The following is a 24,850-nucleotide window of genomic DNA, read 5'->3' on the forward strand; positions in this document are numbered from 1 at the left end:
GATTCAGATTTCTGGTATATATTGTTTTCTTTTCTCTAAAGAACTCCTTTTAACATTTCTTGCAAGGCAGGTCTACTGGCAGCAACTTGCCTCAGTTTGTCTGAAAAAGTCTTCATTGTTCCTTCATTTTTGAGAGATAATTTTGCAGGGTACAGAGTTCTAGGTTGGTGGATTTTTTGTTTTCTCTCAACACTTCAAATATTTCACTCCACTCTCTCCTTGCCTTCATGGTTTCTACGGAGAAGTTAAATGGAACTCTTACCTTTGTTGTCTATATAGGTAATGTGTTTTTTCCCCTCTGGCTTCTTTCAGGATTTTTTTCTTTATCTTTGATTTACTGTAATTTGAAAACGATATGCCAAGGTGTAGTTTTCTTGGCATGTGTCCTGCTTGGTGTTCACTGAGCTTCCTGGATTTGTGGTTTGGTATCTGACCTTAGTTTGGGGAAATTCTCAGTCATTCTTGTTTCAAATATTTCTTCTTTTCTTTTCTCTCTTTCTTCTCCTCTTGGTCATTCCATAACCACATATGTCATACCTTTTTTAGTTATCCCACAGCCTTTGGATATTCTGTTCTCTTTTCTTTCAGTCTTTGTTCTCTGCTTTGTAGTTTTTGAGGATTCTAGCGATATATCATGCTCTAGCTCAGAGATTCCTTCCTCAGCTATGTTCAGTCTATTAATAAACCCATAAAGCCATTCTTCATTTCTGTTACATTATTTTTGATCTCTAACATTTCTTTTGGTTCTTTCTTAGGATTTCCATCTCTCTGCTTATATTGTCCATTTGTTCTTGCTGTCTGCTTTATCCATTAGAGCCCTTAGTGTATTAATCAGAATTGTTTTTGATAATTCTAACATTTCTGTCATGTCTGGTTGTGATTTTTGCTCTATCTCTTCAAATTGTGGGTGTTTTTTGCCTTTGGCATACCTTGTGATTTTTTATTGATAGTCGGATGTGATGTACTGCTTAAAAGGAACTGCCTTTAGTAATGTGGCAAGATGTGAGAGGTGGGGAAATATTCTACATTCCTATGATTACATGTCAGTCTTTTAGTTAGCCTAGACCTCTGGACTGTGCACTTCTCGGTGTTTTTCTCTCCTCTTAGGTGGGATAGGATGGCTAGGTGGGCTGGAGTTGGGTATTCCATTCTCCAGGTCAGTTAGGCTCTGGTAATAATACCCTAGCAGGTTCGGTTTTGATTAGCTAGTTTCTCCTGAGGGCAGACCTTGTTAAAAACAGAGTGCACTGGTGTATTTCAAAATGGTTCCTTTTCCCTCTCCTTCTGCTGGAAGCCCAAGGGGATTTTCTCTGATATTTACTGTGGGAACCTCATTGAGCTTCTGCTAGTAAATCTCACAACATCGTGAGGGCCCCTACTGCTGAATCCCATTGGAGTCCTTAGCTCTTAGAGTTGTTAGCACCGGGCCTCCAACAATCCAGCAATTATCGTTCCGGTTTTCCTGCCCCAGCATTGGTTCCCACAGGGATTCTCTCTGCCCTGGGAAGCTGCATTCCCAGTGATTGCCTGTTGGTCTCTCCAGTTGCAGGGGGGTGGAGGGGGGCAGGTGGGGGAGGGCAGTAGTTTTCCCTGAGTTTCTGGTTTTTCAGTCTTTTCAGCTTATTACTTGTGAGGACAGAGTGGTAATTTCCAAGTTCCTTACGTGCGGAACCAGAAATCAGAAGTCAGTACAATGAAGCTCAAACTTGCTCTTTTGTCTCCTTACCACAAAGTATGATGAGGATTTGTTGAAACATTTATATTTTATTATAATATACCTTAAGCACATCGAACTCTCTGAAAGCTTGTAGGTTTTATCATTTTTGAAAATCCATATGTAGAAATGACATTCGTAGCATTATTACAGTTTTACCTTATAATCACACTATTTTATTTGAGAAAACTTTAATCTACAAGTAGCGAATGGGCACAGAAAACAATTAGTTTGAGGAACCAGGAGAAGTTAAATTGGTGGATACTGTTAAAACTCAGTTGATTGTGTAACTTCATGTTCAAAATACAGGTTCTCATCACATGTGGAATGTCTTTCAGATCCGAGCTCTTTTGTTACCTTTGATAAAAAATTGAAATAATTACATCATCTGGAAATCTGAACTGTTAAAAATCCTCCTTTGGGGCCTTTAAATTTGTTTGGTTTTGTCTGAAAGGGAGTTTAAACATGGATATAAAAGGGGTTCATCAGTGTTTTCTGTCCTTGCAGAGTGAAATTCAAAATTCCTATAGGCGGGAAATGCCTATAGGATAGAGATCTTCAGGTGTTCAGCTTGTCAGAAATGTAGAAACTTTACCAAATTTACATACTGCCTCATCTTTTAAACCCAGCTGCAACCCACAGAGACTGCAGGACTCAGCATGTAGTTACTTTTTACCATCCTCTCATCTCTGTGGCCAGGACCTTGAGATTAATGACAAGGTGGACTTGAAGACACCTCGTGCTGTTCGCGGGGAGATGTTTGCCATATTCACTGTACTTTGGCCACCCTCATTCCAAGTTCATCACACAACTTGTTTGACACGTTTACTTTTTGAACACTTGGAGAATTAACAGGTGGTTGCATGACTGAGATGTTTATTTTAACAGGTGAAAAAGTGGGAGGTAATTTAGACACACACTATGATGCAATAGGAAACTACCTAACTGTTCCATTTTTGGCTCAGCTTTTCCTTTCAGTTAAAACTGCTGACAGCAAGGCTCAACAGGTCTTGTAGCTTCGTATTGTTAACATGGTCTGCACGTGAGGAACTGGCTCACGAGCAGTAATGACCATGCTTTAGTTACTCGTACATAAAACCTTCTCCTTGGCTTTAGTGCTAGAACTTAGTAAAGGGTCTCTTCTCAGAGTTTCTGCCATCCGCAGTTACGTTGTGAATACAGAAGGCTCTAAAAGCCCTACATCTATCTCAACATGCTCTAGAAAACAACTTGTAACATTCTCTGTCTGAATATAGAATGCCCAGAAGGCAAAATCCTACAAACAAGACAGCAAGACAGCTAATTCTTATTTTCCTTGTTGTGTTCATCCTGATGTGTCAGGATATCCATTAGGGTTGATTCTTGAGCTGTCTTCATTCAGTGAGCAGAAGAAACAAGGAATTTTACTGGACAGTTAGTTGTTCGTTTGATTTGGGGGTCAAGGGACTATTGCCAGAAGTGGCCATGGTCAGAGATAGAGATTCTAGGTGAGAGATGGCTGACTTTTTCCATAAAGGGCCGGATAGTAAATACTTTAGGATTTATGGACTATAGGGTCTCTGTTGCAACCACTCAACTTCTGCTCTTGTAGCGTGAAAGCAGCCATAGATAATACATAAGAAAATGAGAGTGGCTGTGTTTCAATACAATTTCATTTACAAAAATGGGCAATAGGCTGGATTGGCCCAGGGGCTATCATTTGTCAATCCCTATTCTGGATCCCAGAAGATACAGTTCTGGGCTATATGACTCTGACCTCACAGGAAAAATAGCAATGGTGTTCCGTTAACTGGACTAGTAACATATAACCTTCAGTATTCACAGCCAAGACTTTACTTCAGTTGTATGTAATACATTTGTTGTCAGAACAAAAGGGCATCCTTTCCTCACTGTCGTCTTTTGGGGCTTAGTCTGAATAGTGTTATTTGCTTTTTATTTATACCCTACTTTCTTCCCAAAATAATAGAAGGTATATTTAGATTTTAGCTATCAAAATAAAGATATAAACTCCAAACCCACATAAAAAGGTCACATAAAAGAACCTCTGAATGCTCCTTATCCACCTGCCAACTCAAGCTGGTAACTCAACCACTTTAGGGACTCATTGGTCCTTGGGACGCCTCCTGGGTTGAATACTGATATGCTTCCTATTTTATCTTCTCAAGCATAATTTCCTTTCTGAAAATAAAATTTCCCCAGTGTTTTATATTGTCTCTTACCAAAGGAAGTGTTAATATCCGTCATTTTTCTTCTGATTGAAGTATAAGCCAAGAACTGTTAAACCAACTAAGTGGGTGTGTGGAAAGGAAAGAGAAAATTATAAGCTAATGAAAACTTTGGCGGGCAAGTGACCTGTTCAGAACAGATTCCAGGGCTCATAGAGCCAGGGGACTGTTTCCAAACTGTTATAGATGCATCTCTGCTCTCTAGAGAAAAGGAGTGTTAGATTACTTTCGAGCCCAGTGGTCAGAAGCACAGCTCAGAGCTGGACAGAGGAGGTAGGAATTTTAGCTGGGCTGCAGGGAGAGATGACTGTTGGTGGGTGTCAGAATGTGGAAACAGGCCAAGTGAGTTGAAGGACTGCTAACTGGAATTGTGGCTCCAAAGACAGTTCTGAAGTAGGGAACTAATCTTTGGGGAAACTGTGAGTGTATACAAATGACTCTAACACAAGGTCCTAATTCATATCGGCTCTGGCTGCTGAGCCAAGTAGCTGCCCAATGTCATATAGAACCTATGCCGGGGATCTGCCTAGACCTGTGGCGTAGGGGAGGTGTGACAGATGTGCTCATGAGGAGGCTGGAGTTTAAAGAAGGAAACACTTCCCTAGGAAACATGGGTACCAGGCAAGCATTAACAACATCAGAGTAGAACCTGGAACAAGATGGGGGCAGCATTAAGGACAAACAGGCCACTCTCATGACAGAATTTTAAGACGTGGTAGTGGGCTAACTCTATGATGTATAAAAAATAAATACAAGAAATAAATTCTATCTTTTTTTTTTTTTGCGGTACGCGGGCCCCTCGCTGTCGTGGAGCACAGGCTCCGGACGCGCAGGCCCAGCGGCCATGGCTCACGGGCCCAGCCACTCCATAGCACACGGGATCCCCCCAGACCGGGGCATGAACCCGCGTCCCCTGCACTGGCAGGCGGACTCCCAACCACTGCACCACCAGGGAAGCCCAAGAAATAAATTCTATAATCAACAGCTGGGATGATGTTCAGTATCTGTTTTTAAAATATCTATTTTCTAAATTTAAAAATGTTCTCACCTTTAAACGAAAAAGAGAAATTAAGAATTTCCAACCTAAGCCACAATCCCTTCTTCTCTCTCACTCTTCATGAGAGGACACACTGGTCTAGTGTTGGGGGAGGGGGCAGCTTGACAGTTTCTGTCAAGGTAATAAACATGCATTCCACTTGATCCTGCAACCTGACTTCCATAATTTATCTTTTTTTAAAAAAATACACACACTCAAACTGGCAAAGATGTTTGTGCAAAGATTATCATTATATTTATAAACTGAAATGCATTTCAGGAAAGAAGTTCAGATTTCAGAAGTTTTTGGATTTCATAACTCTGTCTAAGGGATTGCAGAGCTGGATATATAAGCATTTAAGTTTGGCAAGGATAAATTGTGAAGAGGAAAAAAGTAAATTTCAGAACAGTGTATACGGAATGATTCCTTTTCTTTGGAAGTAATAGTAATCAATTGTGTGTGAAGATATATGCACAGAAGGTCTGGAACCATCCACAGAATTGCTCATGGTGGCTGTGGTGGGGTGGACAGATCACAGTGGATTAGTAAACAAGCTGGTTCTTATAGTCGACTCTCATAGGAGAACCGCACACTTCTCCATTGTCACAGACACTGAGGAACAGGAGGTGGAGAAGCCCGGCTTCTTCTAATGATGACAACATCATTGGAAGTGAAGAGAGCCTTCTCTCTTCATAACTGTGGATGAGACTTACATGTCATCATTACCGATGCAATAGTTTTATGCCTAACTCAGGTATATTCATTTATTCATTAGTTTAGCAAATATTTATTGAGGGCCTACTGTGTGTGAGTCACCATATATATAACAGTGCCATATATACATATCTGTGTCACTATATAGCAGTGACAGGCTCCAGCAGACAGACCCAGGCTGTGCCCAGGAAGCCTGAAGTAGGCATATTGCTTGTTTAAATGGATGCATGCTAGTGCCTAACTCAGAGTAACTGAAGTTGGTGTTGCAATGAAATTGAAAGTGTCCTAAATATGTTTTTCTTTCTTTTCATAGTTTCTTCTTCATTTTAGTCTCTGAATTATGCATTTATTATAAATAGGGTTTTAATTATGGAACCTTCTAGAAGGAGGTTGCCTGACTGGTCTGTGACAGTGATCCACATAGCCATCAAGTGGCATTGGTTTCTGGTTATATCCATTTGTCCCAGGTTGACAGTGTAACCCCTCAGCTTGCACAAAGGAGGAACCTCTAAGTAAACAATGTTGTAAAGCAGATACATACAGACAGACAGATACACGCGTGTATATTTTTGCCATCAGCGTACTCACATGTTTGTGTTTTCTTCCACAGAAAAAGCAAAGAACAAAAGATCTCTCTCAAGTATTTCATTCTTACAATCCATATGATCACAAGGTAAGAGAAGAATATTTGTGTTCCTGGGTAGTAGAAGTCCTTCTGAATGTATAGCACACTTTTCACCAGTATATAGTGGTTTTGAACTACAGTTACCAATTACATTTATATTTCAGTTTTAATTTTTTAACTCTTTATCTCTTGTAAAGAAAAGAGAAGATCTGTATTTCTGAACTAAAATAATTCTATTTTATGCATATTAAAATCTAGTTACATATCATCACTGAAATCTCAAAGACTGTGAAAAGACAGATTTGGGGGTGTTTTTTGATTGGTGGGTTTTTTCTTTCCAAACAGTGTAGTAGAGGAACCTGGCTTTGGAATTGGTAGAGACAGTTGAAATATTATCTGCCAACTGTTGGTTCTCCATTGCTTCTGACAGAAACTTATGTTTCTAAATAAAAATCCTAACAAAAAGCAGTGCCGAGAATCATAACTGAAATATTCACTCCCGAGAGTTTTGCTACACAGGAGACCGAGTAGTGTAATGACCCCTGCATCCCCATCCCATAGTTTCATAGACCCGTGTCCAGTCTTGTTTCATTTATACCCACACTCTCCACTTCCTATATTTGAAGAATTCTCAAACATCTCTTCATTTATAAGTATTTCACCATATATTTGTAAAAGATAAGTTCTCTTTAAAAAAAAAAACATAACTTTTAAAGAAAACGCTCAACACCACATCTTCATGGGGGGGGAATACATTAAAGTACTCTGAGACTTGTACAAAACTTCTATATCATATAAGGTTCCAGTAAATCTGTTAATTTGAGGTGATTTCAGAAGCAAACAAAACATTCGCACAGTTGAAATGCTAATATAAACTTAAATCTTTATCTATGAATCTACAAGGAGACATGTGGTAAGGATTTTTTAACTAGCCAAAATAAGTAGTGTGAAAAGTACTCTCCTCATTTGAGAATACAGAAATGTCTGGATTCAGGAGGAAAAAATTGTGCCAGTTGTTCATAGAAGTTGAAGGAATTTGCATCGCTTCTAGTGTTTCTGTAGTGAACAGTTGACTTAAGCATCAGAAATTTGTCAGAAGAGGTGTTTATATTCCACGTGACCGCGGCGATACACAAGACTAAAAATTTTATCATTTCAAGTTACATTTTTCAAGTTAAATCAGTCACTTTGCAGAATATGGCAATTTGTTTGGAAGCGATCGAGCGAGCCAGGCGTGTCTGACAACGCAGGCGCAAGGTGCAGGCTGATAAGTAGTACAAGAGCAAAAGGAATGAGATTGGCCAGATTTCTGGTGGGGAAGTTGCATTTTTTTTTTTAGACGATGCCACTTAATAAACATAAATGCAACAGTGGCTGAAGTTAACATTTAACAACAGCAGCAACAAGAGGCTATGACAAATCAGAGGTTTTGCCTGACTTGTCTAAATTTTGCCCACTTCGAACATTTTTTTAATTCACAGTTAAGGGAAATTCCATTATTCTTTTATTAGAACTCTTAATGGAACTTCGCCATTCACAGCTTCTCCCAGCTTCCTCTTCATATCCTTTGTGGCACTGTATCAAAGTCACCTCAGATGATTTTGGCTTCCCTTGTGAAGACTTCATTCCTCTACAAATTAGTCATCAGGCAGTGAGGAATTGAATATAAAATGCTAGATGGAGTTCCTTTTGATCTTTGCTTTAAGATCGGTAATAAATTACTGTGAAGTAGCTGGACTGCTTGATGAGTGGGTTTTGCAGCCCCCAAGGTTCAGCCTGGGGGCGTTCTGTCTTACTCTATACGTGTAGTGAAGGGAAAGGGGAGAGTTTTCCTTCTGGCTCCCGTCCCTTACTGCCTCCTCCGGATTTTCTAAGCTCCAACCAGGCAAGGGTAACCGTGTTACTTTTAACTGTGTCTCTTGTTGGTCAGTTTCCACAAAGACTAGAATCACAGGGATTGAGTCACGTGCACTGTTTTCTCAATATTAGAATGTTCCTTTTTTCCCCATAAATAAAATAATAGAAGGTTGTGGTTCGAGTTACTTTGTCATTTTTAATTACCCAATTATATTCGAACAAATTCGTTCTCTAGGCAGAAAAAACGTTAGTGTAAAACGTTTTGTAAGATGTGGTTAAAGTTGGTTTAAACATCTCATGCTCAATGAGATTTCTGGAGTGATCTTCAGGTTAAATATATACATGTGTCATAAATAAAAGCTTATATAAAGCTTATATAAAATAAAGTATAGGCTGTCTGGGATTTGCTTTAAAAAAGAATCAAAGGAGGAACGTGGGTAGGGCACAGTAAAATAAGGTTGGCCATGTGTTGATGATTATTGAAACTGAATTATTGGTTTGTAGGGGTTCATCATTCTACTCTGTGTATGTTTTTATATGATTGAAGTTTTCCATAGTAAAAATGATGCAAGAAGTAAACTAAACTCTGGTCTGCTCCCGGGAGCGAATGTTGTGATACTCTTTTCCTCTCCAGCTAAATCTTTTCAATTGTTCATTTTTCCCTTGATGTAAATTTGTACCAAAGAAGGAATACTCAGCATTTCAGTGGGTTCATTATGCTGGGTAAACTCAGAAATGCAACTCCTGTTCTAGAGTTGGCATAATTTCCTGGGGCTTCATCCCAAATTATAGTGGGTCACTTAAATGATAGCCTTGCCTACAAGAAACTGTTAAAACAGTTGTCATTACAAAGGGGCGTTAGTACCACCGTTTTGTTCTCAGTGAGTCAGTTATATTTGCTCTCCTTTCCTTCCCCCCAACCAAGACTGCTCCTGCCTGACCCCAGACACAGGAAAGTCACCAGGTTAAACAAATTTGTTGTTTGAGTGAAGCCAGGTGCATTTCTTAAGCATACTGTAAAGCCATTGTTTAGGTTGTAAATGGTCAGTTTGTTTTCCCTTAGGTGCTGTTGCAAAAAGCAAATAAAGCTTAGGGCAAAATGAGCATTCAAAATTAGTCTTAAGAAAAATACCTGAGTTGTTTTTTTAGACTCTAAGACAAATTTTGCTGGAGACTGGACGAATTTCATTTTGGATTGTTATCTCTGGTCCCATGTCCATTTTTTAAAAAATTGTTTTTGGGAGTTCTCATAATACAAACTTACACAGAAAGGCTTGACCAAACCTAATTCCCACTTATCTATCCTAATAAAAGGGAACATTGGTAAAGGGAATCCAAAGCAGCAGGTAATCTGATTGTATTTTGAACATTATATTCTTTCCTCTGTTATTTTAATAAACACATAATAAACATAGCTTGGAATTTCTGAAAACACATACTAACTACCAGGAAGATTATAGGGATAGAGGTCTTCCACTTCACAGGCAGCCAACCTGGAGTTGAATTTTTCCTTTGGAGAAGTCACAGGTAAGTAGAATAGGCTATAATTAGAACACTTTTATTAAAGGTATGCAAATTAGCATATGCTTTTTATCTTTGGCCTGACGAAAATATTGCCATGCATATAAAAGATGTCTCTCTCTTTCTTATTTCCTTCCTTCCTTACTTCTTTTCTTTCTTGTTAGATTTTATCAGAATTATGTGTTTGGAGAAATCTAGGTTTATTAGCTAAACACAGATGTTTTTTATAATCTGCTATTGTAAAAAGCTACTATAAAATATGAAAATACTTGGAAAGAAAAAAGTACACAGTTCTGTTTAGATCTATAGTGGTTTTTAACATCTGCAAAATTGAATAAGTTCCTATTCCATTATTCTTTTATTAGAACGCTTAATGGAACTTAAGGGGCAGAGATTATTTAAACAAATAATCCATATGAATTAATATATACTTGACCATTAAAAGTGAGTTTTTAACAGGCTGTCACTCTTATAGTTTCTGTATTTTGTGAAGTAGGCTTCTCATTTTCTTTTAGTGACTGTTGTTGTTTTAATAATTTTCTACATTTGTAAAATGTTCTACATTTCGTACATAAATCAATGGACAAGTAGAAACATTATTACATGGCTCCTGTGTTGGTGCAATAAACTTTTCTTTGTCTTTTTGGTGACCAATTTTTTTTAATGATTTTTCTACACACATAGACATGTATCACTTGAACTGTAAACAAACTCACCTGTCCAAAAAAACAGCTGCGTGTGAATACATTTGATAAGTTAGCATGTGAATAGATAGAAAATCACTCACTCCGAGGGATTTTATGTAGCAATCTTAGCCGTCAAAAACACAGCCCGGAACCTGAAAGTAAGCCAGCCTAGGCCCAGACTGTCAAAATCATCTAATTCTCTCTCCCCGCCTCATTACTTCTTCAGTTCTCCATCCACAAACAGTCCAGTTTTTTGTTTTTTTTTAATAGTTCTAACACACATAGATGCCTGGCTTCTCAAACCACAGTCAACCCTAGCAGCAGTTAAAAAGAGGGTAGAGTCTGTCATACAGAGTGAAGTAAGTCAGAAAGAGAGAGACAAATACCGTATGCTAACACATATATATGGAATTTAAAAAAAAAAAATGTCATGAAAAACCTAGGGGTGAAACAGGAATAAAGACACAGACTTACTAGAGAATGGACTTGAGGCTATGGGGAGGGGGAAGTGTAAACGGTGACAAAGCGATAAAGAGGCATGGACATATATACACTACCAAACGTAAGGTAGATAGCTAGTGGGAAGCAGCCGCATAGCACAGGGAGATCAGCTCGGTGCTTTGTGACCGCCTGGAGGGGTGGGATAGGGAGGGTGGGAGGGAGGGAGACGCAAGCGGGAAGAGATATGGGAATATATGTATATATATAACTGATTCATTTTGTTGTGAAGCTGAAACTAACATACCATTGTAAAGCAATTATACTCCAATAAAGATGTTAAAAAAAAAAAAGAAAAAAAAAAAAAAAAAAAAAAAAAAAAAAAAAGAGGGTAGTTATTGCTTCAAGAAGTCAGAGCTCCATTAAGCAGTGGCCGCATACGAAGTGAAGGCAAGGACAAGGCCATAAAAACTCTAAGTCATTAACAGAAGGACTCTAAAAGTGCAGCTGCCCAAGTCCCCTTCATTTGGACCCAAACACCCCTGTAATACATTTTTGTAGTCCCGGAATAAAATAATTGGACCAAAATTATATCAAGAAACAGATGTTTTGTTTAAAAATAGTAGAGATGTGTATAATCTATTTGTACAAACTATTTTATGAATAAATTTCATTTATCTTGAAAACTCTCTTAGGAACAGCTGGTTCTTAATAAGGTTGGGTAAATGAAGTACGTATTACTATAGACTGTGGTTTAATAAAAGAGAAATAGTGAAAGAATGGTTGAACATGTATTGGTAATTGGGTTAAGGACAGAAAATATGTGGGAGCATAAAAGATGAGAAGGGTAGAATCAGTCTTACCCCAAATTATTCATTCATATAATTAGACACTGTAAAAATATTAAAGCCTTTGAGAATTATTATAAGATATTTTTATCCTAAAGATTACTCTAGGCATAACTTGAGTGAATACTTGTAAGCAGTGAATCAGTACAATGCATTTTTAACTGAAGTATTAAGTGTACAAAAAAAGTTGATATGTATTTCTCTTATCCACCCTTCTAAGACTACCTTAAGAACTGTCGTGAATACAACCACTTGCGGGAATTCATATCTCCTAGTGCACAGTGAGCTATATAATAAAAAATGTAAAATTATATTTTCTGCGGCTTCATTTGGGCAGAAGCCCAATCTATTTCAGAAGTCTTGGGACAGAAAAAGTCTTCAGTTATACAACCCCCTTTCCTCCCTTAAGAGATTAGTAGTCTCTATGACATCAAGTTTCATAAATACATATATCATACCTTAAGCAAAAGGGACAGTTTCGTTTCGGAAAATCATGTATTGATTTACATTTCTCCATTAATCAAATATATCTAGTGATTTAAGATAAAAGTTACTTTATCCAGCTCTTTATGTTTGAAGAATAATGGCCATTTGACTCCATCCTCAGGCAGCTACAATACTGTCAAACCTTCCTCATCCCCTGTGCTTTGAATAACGTCATGCAGCAGCAGAGTGCTGTGGGTTGCACTTTTGAGAGGGAGATGCAGACTTGGATTGTTGCCTGCTGGCCCTGTTGAGCTTTGAGCTATCTGCTGTCTGGAAACAGCAAATTCAGTTTTTAATGGATCCAGCCCTCTACGATGGCCAGATTTTCATGGCACATGCAGAGAAAGAGACAAGTTATTGATTTGGCATGTTTTTGCCATGCTTAAAACAGTTCTCTGCAGCACATTGGCCAAAGCCATTTGTGCGCTTACCTCCATTCCCCATCTCTGGCAAAGACTAAAAAATGTCTAAAAAGTAATTTTCGGGATGTTGCTAAGTATCAGGAGCAATTGGATTAGCTTCTAACTGTTTGAGTTCCCTTATTGTCATGTTAACATGTGTCATACTAAAACCATGCTCGGGTTATGGCCTTGAAACCCAAGGAAGTGAGCGCTTCGGTAAATATTAAACCCATTTCATTGGCTCCATGAACTCCACTCTAAAGTCGGTTGAATAACTCAGCCTCAGAATAATGGACATACTGAAAAGCTCTTTTGGTGTAAAATCTGTGCTTCCCTCTCTAGGTGACCATATAATTGTTGCCAAAGAGGCAGATATAGTTCAGCTGCTTCCAGCTTCAGCAATAGGTATCTCTAGCCACGCTTTTGCTTCCTGATGAATGCCAACCTGATCCAAAAGCATTTTCCTCATTTTTAACTTCCCTCAGCTTGTGATTCAAGTTGAGTAACAGGTCATGTTTCCTTGAGCCTAACTTTGACATTGTACCTGTGTATTTTCTTCTTTTCCTTCTAACATGGCATTGTTCTAAAACTCAAACATTATTTTTTTACGTGTTGATTTAATTTACCTTGTTACTGTAAACGCAGGGATAGGTGGTATGGAAGTATGTGTAAATGGCAGAGATTGTGGTGACGTTAAAATGTTATATCCAGGGACCCATAGATGTCAGAATTCTGCTCTGGCAGTTACCCTGAGGATTGACGAGGAGGCTGGAATCTGACTGGACCATTATTATTATTGTTATATTATCATTATTATTAAACTACTTACAGCACACCCTGTAACTGGTAATATTCTCAAAGCTTTACATATACACATAACTCATTTAATCTGTATACCAACCCAGTAAGTACTGTTATTATCCCCTGTTTTATAGATGAGGAAACTGAGACACAGTTAAGTAACTGCTCAAGGTCACACAGCTAGTAAGTTATAGAGCATTCTAGCTCCAGAGTCCATGCCCATCACCCCTCTGCCATGAGTAGCTGCAAATCTGCTGAGTAAGAGGCTCTGATAAAGGTGGGCTGACAAACACAGCTTAAGTTCAAGGTCAGGATGGGCCTTCTTACCCTGCCTCTTTCCCTCCAACCCCTAAATCTAAATAGGCAAACTCTATGTAGAAACAGAGGTAGGAGAAGGAATAAGGAGAGAGAAAGGACAGCAACAGTCCGGGGGAAGAGTGTCAAGGATTCCACTGACTGGCCTCCCTGTAAAGCAGACAGTAAAGCAGCCAAGCTTGTGCTGGCCACGGCCACCCTCACCTCCACTCTTCCCCTGTCTGATTCATTCACCAGAGGAAACTTGATTTAAGCTGTACATCAGGGCTGCTATCATCAGAGACTAACAGATGACTGCTAAACACTGTCGGGCACACTTTTACTCACAGAGCCGTGTTCACCGTGCTCTCCTTTCAGCTCCCCTCTGTGAGGGTGGGAATGGGGCAAGTTCCAGCCAAAGGATGGGAGTTCTTTAGGGCCAAAACAGCAGGGGATGTCCAAGCCAGGGAAACAGGGCACGCCAGCCTAAAACCCTAGAGCCCAGAGAAAGGTTGAGGAGAATCAACTGAAGTCCAGTGGAGATGGGAAAATGGCAGCAGGGCAGGTTAGAAACTGGTAGACTGCTGTCCTGTTCCATCTATCAGGACGCCAGCTAGCATTTGCAGCTTATCTTATGGGCAGGTGGCGTCATGAGGCAAAAGTCAGAAAGTTCCCCAGGTCCTGACTAAATGTCCTATTTAGTAGCATATTCTCCTCCCTCCACCTTCCCGCCCAGCTACTCCCGGGAAATATCAGCAATAGGGGAAAACAAAGTTCATGATCAAATATTTTGCTAACATTCAGTATAAAAGTACTGATAAAAAATTAATCAAAAGAAAATCTAAAAGGCAACAGAAGCAAAAATAAACAAGTGGGACTACATGAAACTAAAAAGCTTCTGTACCGCAAAGGAAACTATCAACTAAATGAAAAGGCAACCTAGCAAATGGAAGAAAATATTTGCAAATCATATATCTGGTAAGAGCTTAATATCCAAAATATGTAAAGAATTCATACAACTCAATAGCAAAAAAACCCCACAAACAATCCAATTAAAAAGTGGGCAGAGGATCAGAATAGACATTTTACCAAAGAAGATATACAGATGACCAACAGGCGCCTGAAAAGATGCTCACCACCGCTAATCATCAGGGAACTGCAGATCAAAACCGCAGTGAGATATCACCTCACACCTGTCAGAATGGCTGTCATCAAAAAGTCAAGCAATAAGTGTTGGCGAGGATCTGCAGAAAAGGGGACCCTTGTGCACTATTGCTGGCCATGCCTCTGTGGAAAACAGTATGGCAGTTCCTCAAAGAATTAAAAACAACTACCAAATGATCCAACAATTCCACTTCTGGGTATTTATCCAAAGAAAATAAAAACACTAACTCAACAAGATGTATACACCCCCATTGTTCATTGCAGCATTATTTATGACAGTCAAGACATGGAAACGACCTAAGTGTTCATCGACAGATGAATGGATAAGGAAAATGAGGTGTGTGTATATACACACACACACAATGGAATGTTATTTAGCCATAAAAGGGAGTCTTGCTATTTGCAGCAACATGAATGGACCTTGAGGGTATTATGCTAAGTGAAATAAGTCAGGCACAGAAAGACAAATGCCGTATGATCTCACTTAAATGTGGACTCTAAAACAAAACAAAACAAACTTACAGATTAAAAAAAAAAATCAGATTGATGGTTTCCAGAGGCAGGCTGTGGCAGGTGGGAGAAATGGGTGAAGGGAGTCAAAAGGTGCAAACTTCCAGTTATAAAATAAGTCGTGGAGATCAATGTACAGCATGGCAGCTATAGTTAATAATATTGTATTGTGTATTTGAAAGTCGCCAAGAGAGTAAATCTTAAAAGTTCTCATTAAAAGAAGAAAATTTTGTATATATGCTGACATGTTAACTGGGCCCATTGTGATCGTTTTGTAGTGTAGACAAATATTGAATCATTATGTTGTACACCTGAAACTAACATAATGTATTTCAATTATACCTCAATTTAAAAATAAATAAAAAAGAAAATCTAGAAATGGCAGTTACTATATTTTAAATTATTTATCAGGCCTAAAAGTATCTCAGTTTCTACTGTCATTGATTGTGTACCTGCCTCTACGAAATTCACTAGCATAAGGAAGAAATCAGCAGAGGAAGGAAGAGGAACTGCATTGCACCGAGAGCCAGAGTGTGTGCATGTACCACTCACCCCCGGGCTGCTTGCCTCTGACTGCTCCAGCAGTCACCCCCATGCTGGCCCGCGAACATCAGTCTTTGCATGCAGTTAAAACATATCACCAGTCTCTTTCCTTCTTGATACGTACCTGCCCCAAACCTTTTTTCTATGTCTCACCACCAGTGGGCGCTACCACTTACCAACCTTTCCCAACAACACACTTAGCTAGCACACCCTCCGCTTGATATGTTAGGCCTGTTGCATGTTGGGTTGCCAGTTAACAAATGAAAATGCAGGACACCCCGTTACATTGAACTTCAGATAAACAGTGAGGGGTTTTTGGTTTGTTTGTTTTTGTTTTTTAGTATAAGTATGTCCCATGCAATATGTGGGACTTATTTATACTAAAAATTTATTCATTTATCAAAAAAAATTTATTTATCTGAAATTCATATGTAAGTGGGTGTGTTGTTTTTATCTGGCAACCCCAGCTGCATGTACATTACACTTTTCACTTCAACAAATTGAGATAGATGAAAGGGAAAAGAATATCCAACATGGAATGAAATAAAAAATGATTTTAAAACCTCCGCTGTATATAATGTGAAGGATATGAGCAAGTTTCTTCCTACTCCTAACACCATCGTTGTATAATGTGCGTGGCCTCCCTGTCAAAGGCTGACACCAATGTCAGACATAGTTTTTCAAACATTCACAATTTTAATTAAGAAGATAAAGCAAGTTACTCATTTAACTTTTGTTCTCTAAAATCTTATGACCATGTTTTATCCTGGGAAACCTGTTTGGAAAATTGCTTGGAAGACACAAAGAGAAGTTAAATTAAAAAGTGCCTGTACCGGGCTTCCCTGGTGGCGCAGTGGTTGACAGTCCGCCTGCCGATGCAGGGGACACGGGTTCGTGCCCCGGTCCAGGAGGATCCCACATTTCGCGGAGCGGGCCCGTGAGCCATGGCCGCTGAGCCTGCGCGTCCGGAGCCTGTGAGAGGCCCGCGTACCGCATAAAAAAAAAAAAAAAGTGCCCGTACCTTATTTTCAAGGAAGAATTTTCAACACCCCCCGAAAAAGTACACTTTGTTTCTCAGCAATACATTTTATCGTAAAATATGTTAATGACTTCTTTGTAGCTGAAGTTATTTTTATTGAGATGCACTAAGAAGCATTAATGCCGGTGATGTTTAAGCAAGTAGTGCAGGCATCCACTAGCGAAATGAGGATGCTATTACTGATTTTTTTCGTCTCTAGCTCTGCTGCTCAAGTTTTCAGATGGTTGAAAATCCTTTGATTGGTGCAGTGTGGGTTGATGCTGTTTGCAGAGTTGGCTCCCCAGGCCTGGCCTCTGTCTTCCTCAGCACATTATTAACAGCGGCTAAAGGCCCCAGTCTTGTACCACTCTCCCATGATCACCAGCCTTCGATACAGATTCTGACTTGCACAATTTCCAGAATTCTCTTGACAAAGAATAGTGAAATGAAAATATTTCCATGGGCCAATAATTCATTCTGTGCAAGGTTAAGAAGACATAATTACAGTTAGCGTCTATGATGCTTTTTTAATGTACACATTAACACTCTTCTCTTGAAATTAGAAAGCTAGAGACTTTTGGTACCTGGAAGAAAATAAGGTAAACAGCTTTTTTTAATGATTGTTAATATTTTCCATTATTCAACACTGTACCTTTGGGTGCTTTTCAGATGTCCAGAGGTATTTTAAATGCACGTGTCAAATAAAAATAAAAGTTTTAAAAGCTCGAGTTCTTTATAATTTAGCTCTATCGTTATACGGCACACACATGGGTGAGAAAGGAGACTATTCCACTTTTAGTTACTGTAAAGTATAATAATCCAGCATATAATCATACAACAGAAATCTCTCATTCAATTTAGGCCTTTTTTTTTGGAGGGGGGTAATTTTAAAGCTGCTTTTTTGTCTGTATTCCTCAGTCTTTATTTCTTATTAGCACTTTCTTTTTCTAATTTAATTTTTTTTACAGGTTTTTTATTGAGTAAAATTTAATACATATTAGATGAATAAGTTCACACGATTTTCCTTGACAGTGGCTATTATCCTCACGTTATGTAGGATGCAATGGGCGCATTAACCATGACCTTCTTTACCCGAGAACAAATAACCATACTTAAGAAGCCAAAATTTCTGGCTTTAAAAACATGTATTCTTGTTGTAAAGATAATGGAACATTTTTTTAAACAAACTAAAGAAACAAATCACTTATAAATCCAGCTCTCCATCCCCAGCCCCCAGAACAATAATAGCCTTGGTCTTTTGTCTTCCTCTCCAGATCCTGGTGTCTAGGTCCTGCTCTTTCCCAGTTGTGGTTTATGTTCCACTGCTACACAAGCAGTTTTCTAAGTCTGTAGATGGTAGAAGACTCAAGGAGGTTTTTTCTCTACAGCTTTATCAGCACTGATGAAATACTGGCAGGGAGAAGAGATGGGAGCTTCAACTCTTTCTAATTTAATTTTAAACGATGTAGTTAACGTAGCCCCTGTACCTCTGGAGCTGTGTGCTTCCTTTCCATTGTTTTTCACTTTGTCTTTCTCCCTATCCATTCTTTGTGCTCATGTTTCCTTACTATGCCACATACTTTTCCATCTCTCCACCCAATTTCTCAGATGGTTTTGCTTTTTACCCTCTAGTATGTTCCTGCTTGGAGTGTATGGGGTGTAATTCTTGGGATCTTCAACCCGCTGGCATATTCTGGAACTTACTTCCTTTCCCCTGGAGACAGTAACACAGAAAATCAACACTGGGTCCGTCCATTCTCCCTTCTCAAACCAGGGAGCTCATGTAATCCCACTGCCCACCTCTTGTACACGTAAAGAAAAGTCTCTCTTGTCCTTTTGAATTCTTACTCATCTTTCATGACCCAGCTTAAGTTTACCTTCTTTGCATCCTTTCTGATGCTCACAGAAAATTGTTGTCGTGCTATCACTATGACATGCATATGTCTGTATTATTTTGAGTTGTCATGCTCTTAGAATTCAGTGCCATTCAACAATCATGAGTTTTTTCCTAAGGGGCAGGCATAAATGCTTATAACCCAATAGGGCAATAGAGGAGTTGGCAGCAAACATTGCATTGTAATTATTTTGCTCTGTTACATATGTATTGTTGATACAACTGTTTTCTCCTGTTACGCTGAGGATGTCTACAGGACAAAGATCATATCTCACTTGTCTTCTTTTTCCCCTCTCCAGGGGAAGACCCTGAATGGTGGACTAGAATTTAATGTGTTGTATATATGAAGTGTGTTTCGTTCTTCTTTTGCTCTACCTACCATAACTGTACAAAGTACTTACCCATTATTATCCCACAGCAAATACAAGGTGAAAACTCAGCCTTTTAATTCCCAGTTTGGTGCTCTGTCCATGTCACTACACAATCGGAATGTTCCAGTAGTAATGACCACAGCTGTGGGAGGATGCGCTAAGTTTGTTCTTGGTTTTTAATTGTAAAATAGGTAATACACGCACTTGAAACCATGCTCAAAGAAAGTGTCCCTCCTAACACCATCCTACAGATCCCTGTTCCCTCCAGAGGCAATCACTGTTTTTGGTTTTGTGTATATGCTTCTAGAGTTGTTTTCTGCATGTAGAAACACGTACCTTCCTATGTGTCTTTATGTAGATACATGCCCTTTTTAATTCAGATGCTAACATACTACAAATTCTTCTCTTTTTCACTTTACAGTGTATCTTGGAGATAATTTCAATCAGTACATAAAGAGCTCCTTGTTCCTTTTTTTTTTAATGGATCTTTATTGGAGTATAGTTGCTTCACAATACTGTTAGCTTCTGTTATACAACAGAGCGAATCAGCCATATGCATACACGTGTCCCCATATCCCCTCCCTCTTGAACCTCCCTCCCATCCTCCCTATCCCATCCCTCTAGATCATCACCAAGCACCGAGCAGATCTCCCTGTGCTATGCTGCTGCTTCCCACCAGCCAACTATTTTACATTCGGTAGTGTATATACATCGATGCTACTCTCACTTCGCCCCAGCTTCGCCCTCCCACCCCATGTCCTCAAGTCCATTTTCTATGTCTACCTCTTCATTCCTGCCCTGCAACTAGGTTCGTTAGCACCATTTTCTTTTTCTTAGATTCCATATATATGCGTTAGCATACGATATTTGTGTTTCTCTTTCTGACTTATTTCACTCGGTATGACAGACTCTAGGTCCATCCACCTCACTACAAATAACTCAATTTCGTTTCTTTTCATGACTGAGTAATATTCCATTGTATATATGTGCCACATCTTCTTTATCCATTCATCTGTCAATGGACGTTTAGGTAGGTTCCATGTCCTGGCTATTGTAAATAGTGCTGCAGTGAACATTGTGGTACATGACTCTTTCTGAATTACGGTTTTTCCAGGTATATGCCCAGCAGTGGGATTGCTGGGTCATATGGTAGTTCTATTTTTAGTTTTTTAAGGAACCTCCATATTGTTTTCCTTAGTGGTTGGATCAATTTACATTCCCACCAACAGTGCAGGAGGGTTCCCTTTTTACCACACCCTTTCCAGCATTTATTGCTTCTAGATTTTTTGATAATGGCCATTCTGACCAGCGTGAGGTGATACCTCATTGTAGTTTCGATTTTCATCTCTCTAATAATTAGTGATGTTGAGCATCTTTTCATGTGCCTCTTGGCCATCTGTGTGTCTTCCTTGGTGAAATATCTATTTAGGTCTTCTGCCCATTTTTTTAACTGGATTGTTTGTTTTTTTGATATTTAGCTCCATGAGCTGTTTGTATATTTTGGAGATTAATCCTTTGTCTGTTGTTTCATTTGCAAATATTTTCTGCCATTCTGAGGGTTGTCTTTTTGTCTTGTTTATGGTTTCCTTTGCTGTGCAAAAGCTTTTAAGTTTAATTAAGTATCATTTGTTTATTTTTGTTTTTATTTCTGTTACTCTAGGAGGTGGGTCAAAAAAGATCTTGCTGTGGTTTATGTCAAAGAGTGTTTTTCCTGTATATTCCTCTAAGAGTTTTATAGTGTTTGGTGTTACATTTAATTAAGTCTTTAATCCATTTGGAGTTTATTTTTGTGTATGGTGTTAGGCATTGTTCTAATTTCATTGTTTTACATGTAGCTGTCCAGTTTTCCCAGCACCACTTATTAAGGAGACTGTCTTTTCTCCATTTTATGTTCTGCCTCCTTTGTCATAAATTAGGTGCCCATATGTGTGGCTTTATCTCTGGGCATTCTATCCTGTACCATTGATCTATATTTCTCTTCTTGTGCCAGTACCATACTGTCTTGATTACTGTAGCTTTTTGGTATAGTTTGAAGTCGGGGAGCCTGATTCCTCCAGCTCCGTTTTTCTTTCTAAAGATTGATTTGGCTATTCAGGGTCTTTCCTGTTTCCATACGAATTGTAAAATTTTTTGTTCTAATTCTGTGAAGAATGCCATTGGTAGTTTGATACGGATTTCATTGAATTTACAGATTGCTTTGGGTAGTATAGTCATTTTCACAATATTGATTCTACCAGTCCAAGAACATGGTATATTTCTCCATCTGTTTATGTCATCTTTGATTTCTTTCATCAGGGTTTTATAGTTTTCTGAGTACAAGTCTTTTGCCTCCTTAGGCAGGATTATTCCTAGGTATTTTATTCTTTTTGTTGCAATGGTAAATGGGAGTGTTTCCTTAATTTCTCTTTCAGGTTTTTCATCATTAGTGTATAGGAATGGAAGAGATTTCTGTGTGTTAGTTTTGTATCCTGCAACCTTACCAAATTCATTGGTTAGTTCCAGTAGTTTTCTTGTGGCATCTTTAGGATTTTCTATGTATAGTATCATGTCATTGGCAAACAGTGACAGTTTTACTTCTTCTTTTCCAATTTCGTATTCCTTTTATTGCTTTTTCTTCTCTGATTGCTGTGGCTAGGACTTCCAAAACTATGTTGAATAAGAGTGGTGAGAGTGGACATCCTTATCTTGTTCCTGATCTTAGTGGAAATGCTTTCAGTTTTTCACCAGAGTATGATGCTTGCTGTGTGTTTGTCATATATGACCTTTATTATGTTGAGGTAGGTTCCCTCTATGCCCATTTTCTGCAGAGTTTTTATCATAAATGGTGTTGAATTTTGTCAGAAGCTTTTTCTGCATCTATGGAGATGATCATATGGTTTTTATTTCTTAATTTGTTAATATTGGTGTATCACATTGATTGATTTGCATATATTGAAGAATCCTTGCATTCCTGGGATAAACCCCACTTGATCATGGTGTATGATCCTTTTATTGTGCCGCTGGATTCTGTTTGCTAGTATTTTCTTGATGATTTTCGCATCTATATTCATCAGTGATATTGGCCTGTAATTTTCTTTGTTTGTGACATCTTTGTCTGGTTTTGGTATCAGAGTGATGGTGGCCTCGTAGAATGAGTTTGGGAGTGTTCCTCCCTCTGCTATATTTTAGAAGAGTTTGAGAAAGATAGGGGTTAGCCTTTTTCTAATTGTTTGATAGAATTTCCCTGTGAAGCCATCTGGTTCTGGGCCTTTTTTTTGTTGGAAGATTTTTAATCCCAGTTTTAATGTTGGTGCTTGTGATAGGTCTGTTTATATTTTCTATTTCTTCCTGGTTCCGTCTTGGAAGGTTGTGCTTTTCTAAGAATTTGTTCATTTCTTCCAGGTTGTCCATTTTATTGGCATATAGTTGCTTGTAGTAATCTCTCATGATCCTTTGTATTTCTGCAGTGTCAGTTGTTACTTCTCCTTTTTCATTTCTAATTCTATCAATTTGAGTCTTCTCCCTTTTTTTCTTGAGGAGTCTGGCTAATGGTTTATCAATTTTGTTTATCTTCTCAAAGAACCAGCTTTTAGTTTTATTGATCTTTGCTATCATTTCCTTCATTTCTTTTTCATTTATTTCTGCTATGATCTTTATGATTTCTTTCCTTCTGCTAACTTTGGCAGTTTTTTATACTTCTTTCTCTGATTGCTTTAGGCGTAAGGTTATGTTGTTTATTTGAGATTTTTCTTGTTTCTTGAGGTAGGATTGTATTGCTATAAACTTCCCTCTTAGAACTGCTTTTGCTGCATCCCATAGGTTTTGGTCCATCATGTTTTCCTTGTCATTTGTTTCTAGATACTTTTTCATTTCCTCTTTGATTTCTTCAGTGATCTCTTGGTTATTTAGTAGCGTATTATTTAGCATCCATGTGTTTGTATTTTTTACAGTGTTTTTCCTGTAATTGATACCTAGTCTCATAGCATTGTGGTCAGAAAAGATACTTGATAATACGATTTTAATTTTCTTAAATTTACCAAGGCTTGATTTGTGACCCAAGATATGATCTCTCCTGGAGAATGTTCCATGAGCACTTGAGAAGAAAGTGTATTCTGTTGTTTTTGGTTGGAATGTCCTATAAATATCAATTAATTCCATCTTGTTTAATGTATCAATTAAAGCTTGTGTTTCCTATTTATTTTCATTTTGGATGCTCTGTCCATTGGTGAAAGTGGGGAGTTAACATCACCTACTATGATTCTGTTACTGTCGATATCCCCTTTTATGGCTGTTAGCATTTGCCTTATGTATTGAGGTACTCCTATGTTGGGTGCATAAATATTTACAGTTGTTATATCTTCTTGGATTGATCCTTTGATCATTATGTATTGGAGTTCTTTGTCTCTTGTAATAGTCTTTATTTTAAAGTCTATTTTGTCTAATATGAGAATTGTTACTCCAGCTTTCTTTTGATTTCCATTTGCATGGAATATCTTTTTCCATCCCCTCACTTTCAGTCTCTATGTGTCTCTAGGTCTGAAGTGCTTCTCTTGTAGACAGCATATATATACAGGTCTTGTTTTTGTATCCATTCAGCCAGTCTATGCCTTTGGGTTGAAGCATTTAATCCATTTACATTTAAGGTAATTATTGATATGTATGTTCCTATTACCATTTTCTTAATTGTTTTGGGTTTGTGTTTTGTCGGTCTTCCTTCTCTTGTGTTTCCTGCCTAGAGAAGTTCCTTTAGCATTCGTTGTAAAGCTGGTTTGGTGGTGCTGATTTCTCTTAACTTTTGCTTGTCTGTAAAGGCTTTAATTTCTCCATCGACTCCAAATGAGATCCTTGCTGGGTAGAGTAATCTTGGTTGCAGGTTTTTCCCTTTCATGACTTTAAATATGTCCTGCCACTCCCTTCTAGCTGGCAGAGTTTCAGCTGAAGGTCAACTGTTAACCTTATGGGGATTCCCTTGTATGTTATTTGTTGCTTTTCCCTTGCTGCTTTTAATATTTTTTCTTTGTGTTTAATTTTTGATAGTTTGAATAATATGTGTCTTTGCATGTTTCTCCTTAGATTTATCCTGTATGAGACTCTCTGTGCTCTCTGGTCTTGATTGACTATTTCCTTTCCCATGTTAGGAAAGTTTTCATCTATAATCTCTTCAATTATTTTCTCAGTCCGTTTCTTTTTCTCTTCTTCTTCTGGGACCCCTATAATTCGAATGTTGGCGCATTTAATGTTGTCCCAGAGGTCTCTGAGACTGTCCTTAATTCTTTTCATTATTTTTTCTTTATTCTTCTCTTTGGTAGTTATTTCCAGTATTTTATCTTCCAGGTCATTTATCCCTTCTTCTGCCTCAGTTATTCTGCTATTGATTCTTTCTAGACATTTTAAAATTTCATTTATTGTGTTGTTCATCATTGTTTGTTTGCTCTTTCGTTCTTCTAGGTCCTTGTTAAACGTTTCTTGTATTTTCTCCATTCTATTTCCAAGATTTTAGATCATCTTAATATCATTACTCTGAATTCTTTTTCAGGTAGACTGCTCGTTTCCTCTTCATTTGTTTGGTCTGGTGGGTTTTTACCTTCTTCATCTGCTGCCTATTTCTCTGTCTTCTCATTTTGCTTAACTTAGTGTGTTTGGGGTCTTCTTTTCACAGGCTGCAAGTTTTGTAGTTCCTGTTGTATTTTGTGTCTGCCCCCAGTGGGTAAGGTTGGTTCAGTGG

The 24,850-nt window shown here is 38.3% G+C and overlaps 1 protein-coding gene across 11 annotated transcripts in view; it reads left to right on the forward strand.

Annotated features, from left to right (window-relative positions):
* Window positions 1-24,850, forward strand: part of CDKAL1 (CDKAL1 threonylcarbamoyladenosine tRNA methylthiotransferase) — an 819,912-nt gene that overhangs the window by 513,516 nt on the left and 281,546 nt on the right. For all 11 annotated transcript variants that reach the window (XR_013830328.1, XR_013830329.1, XR_013830330.1 and 8 more), the window contains one exon: window positions 6,300-6,362. Coding sequence is in view for 8 of the 11 variants with exons in the window: in XM_079935371.1 (XP_079791497.1) it covers window positions 6,300-6,362 (63 nt within the window). In the remaining 3 variants the exon portion in view is untranslated. The remainder of the gene's footprint in view (window positions 1-6,299; window positions 6,363-24,850) is intronic.

This window comes from Stenella coeruleoalba (genome assembly GCF_951394435.1).
Source record: "Stenella coeruleoalba genome assembly, chromosome: 10".
NCBI lineage: Eukaryota > Metazoa > Chordata > Mammalia > Artiodactyla > Delphinidae > Stenella > Stenella coeruleoalba.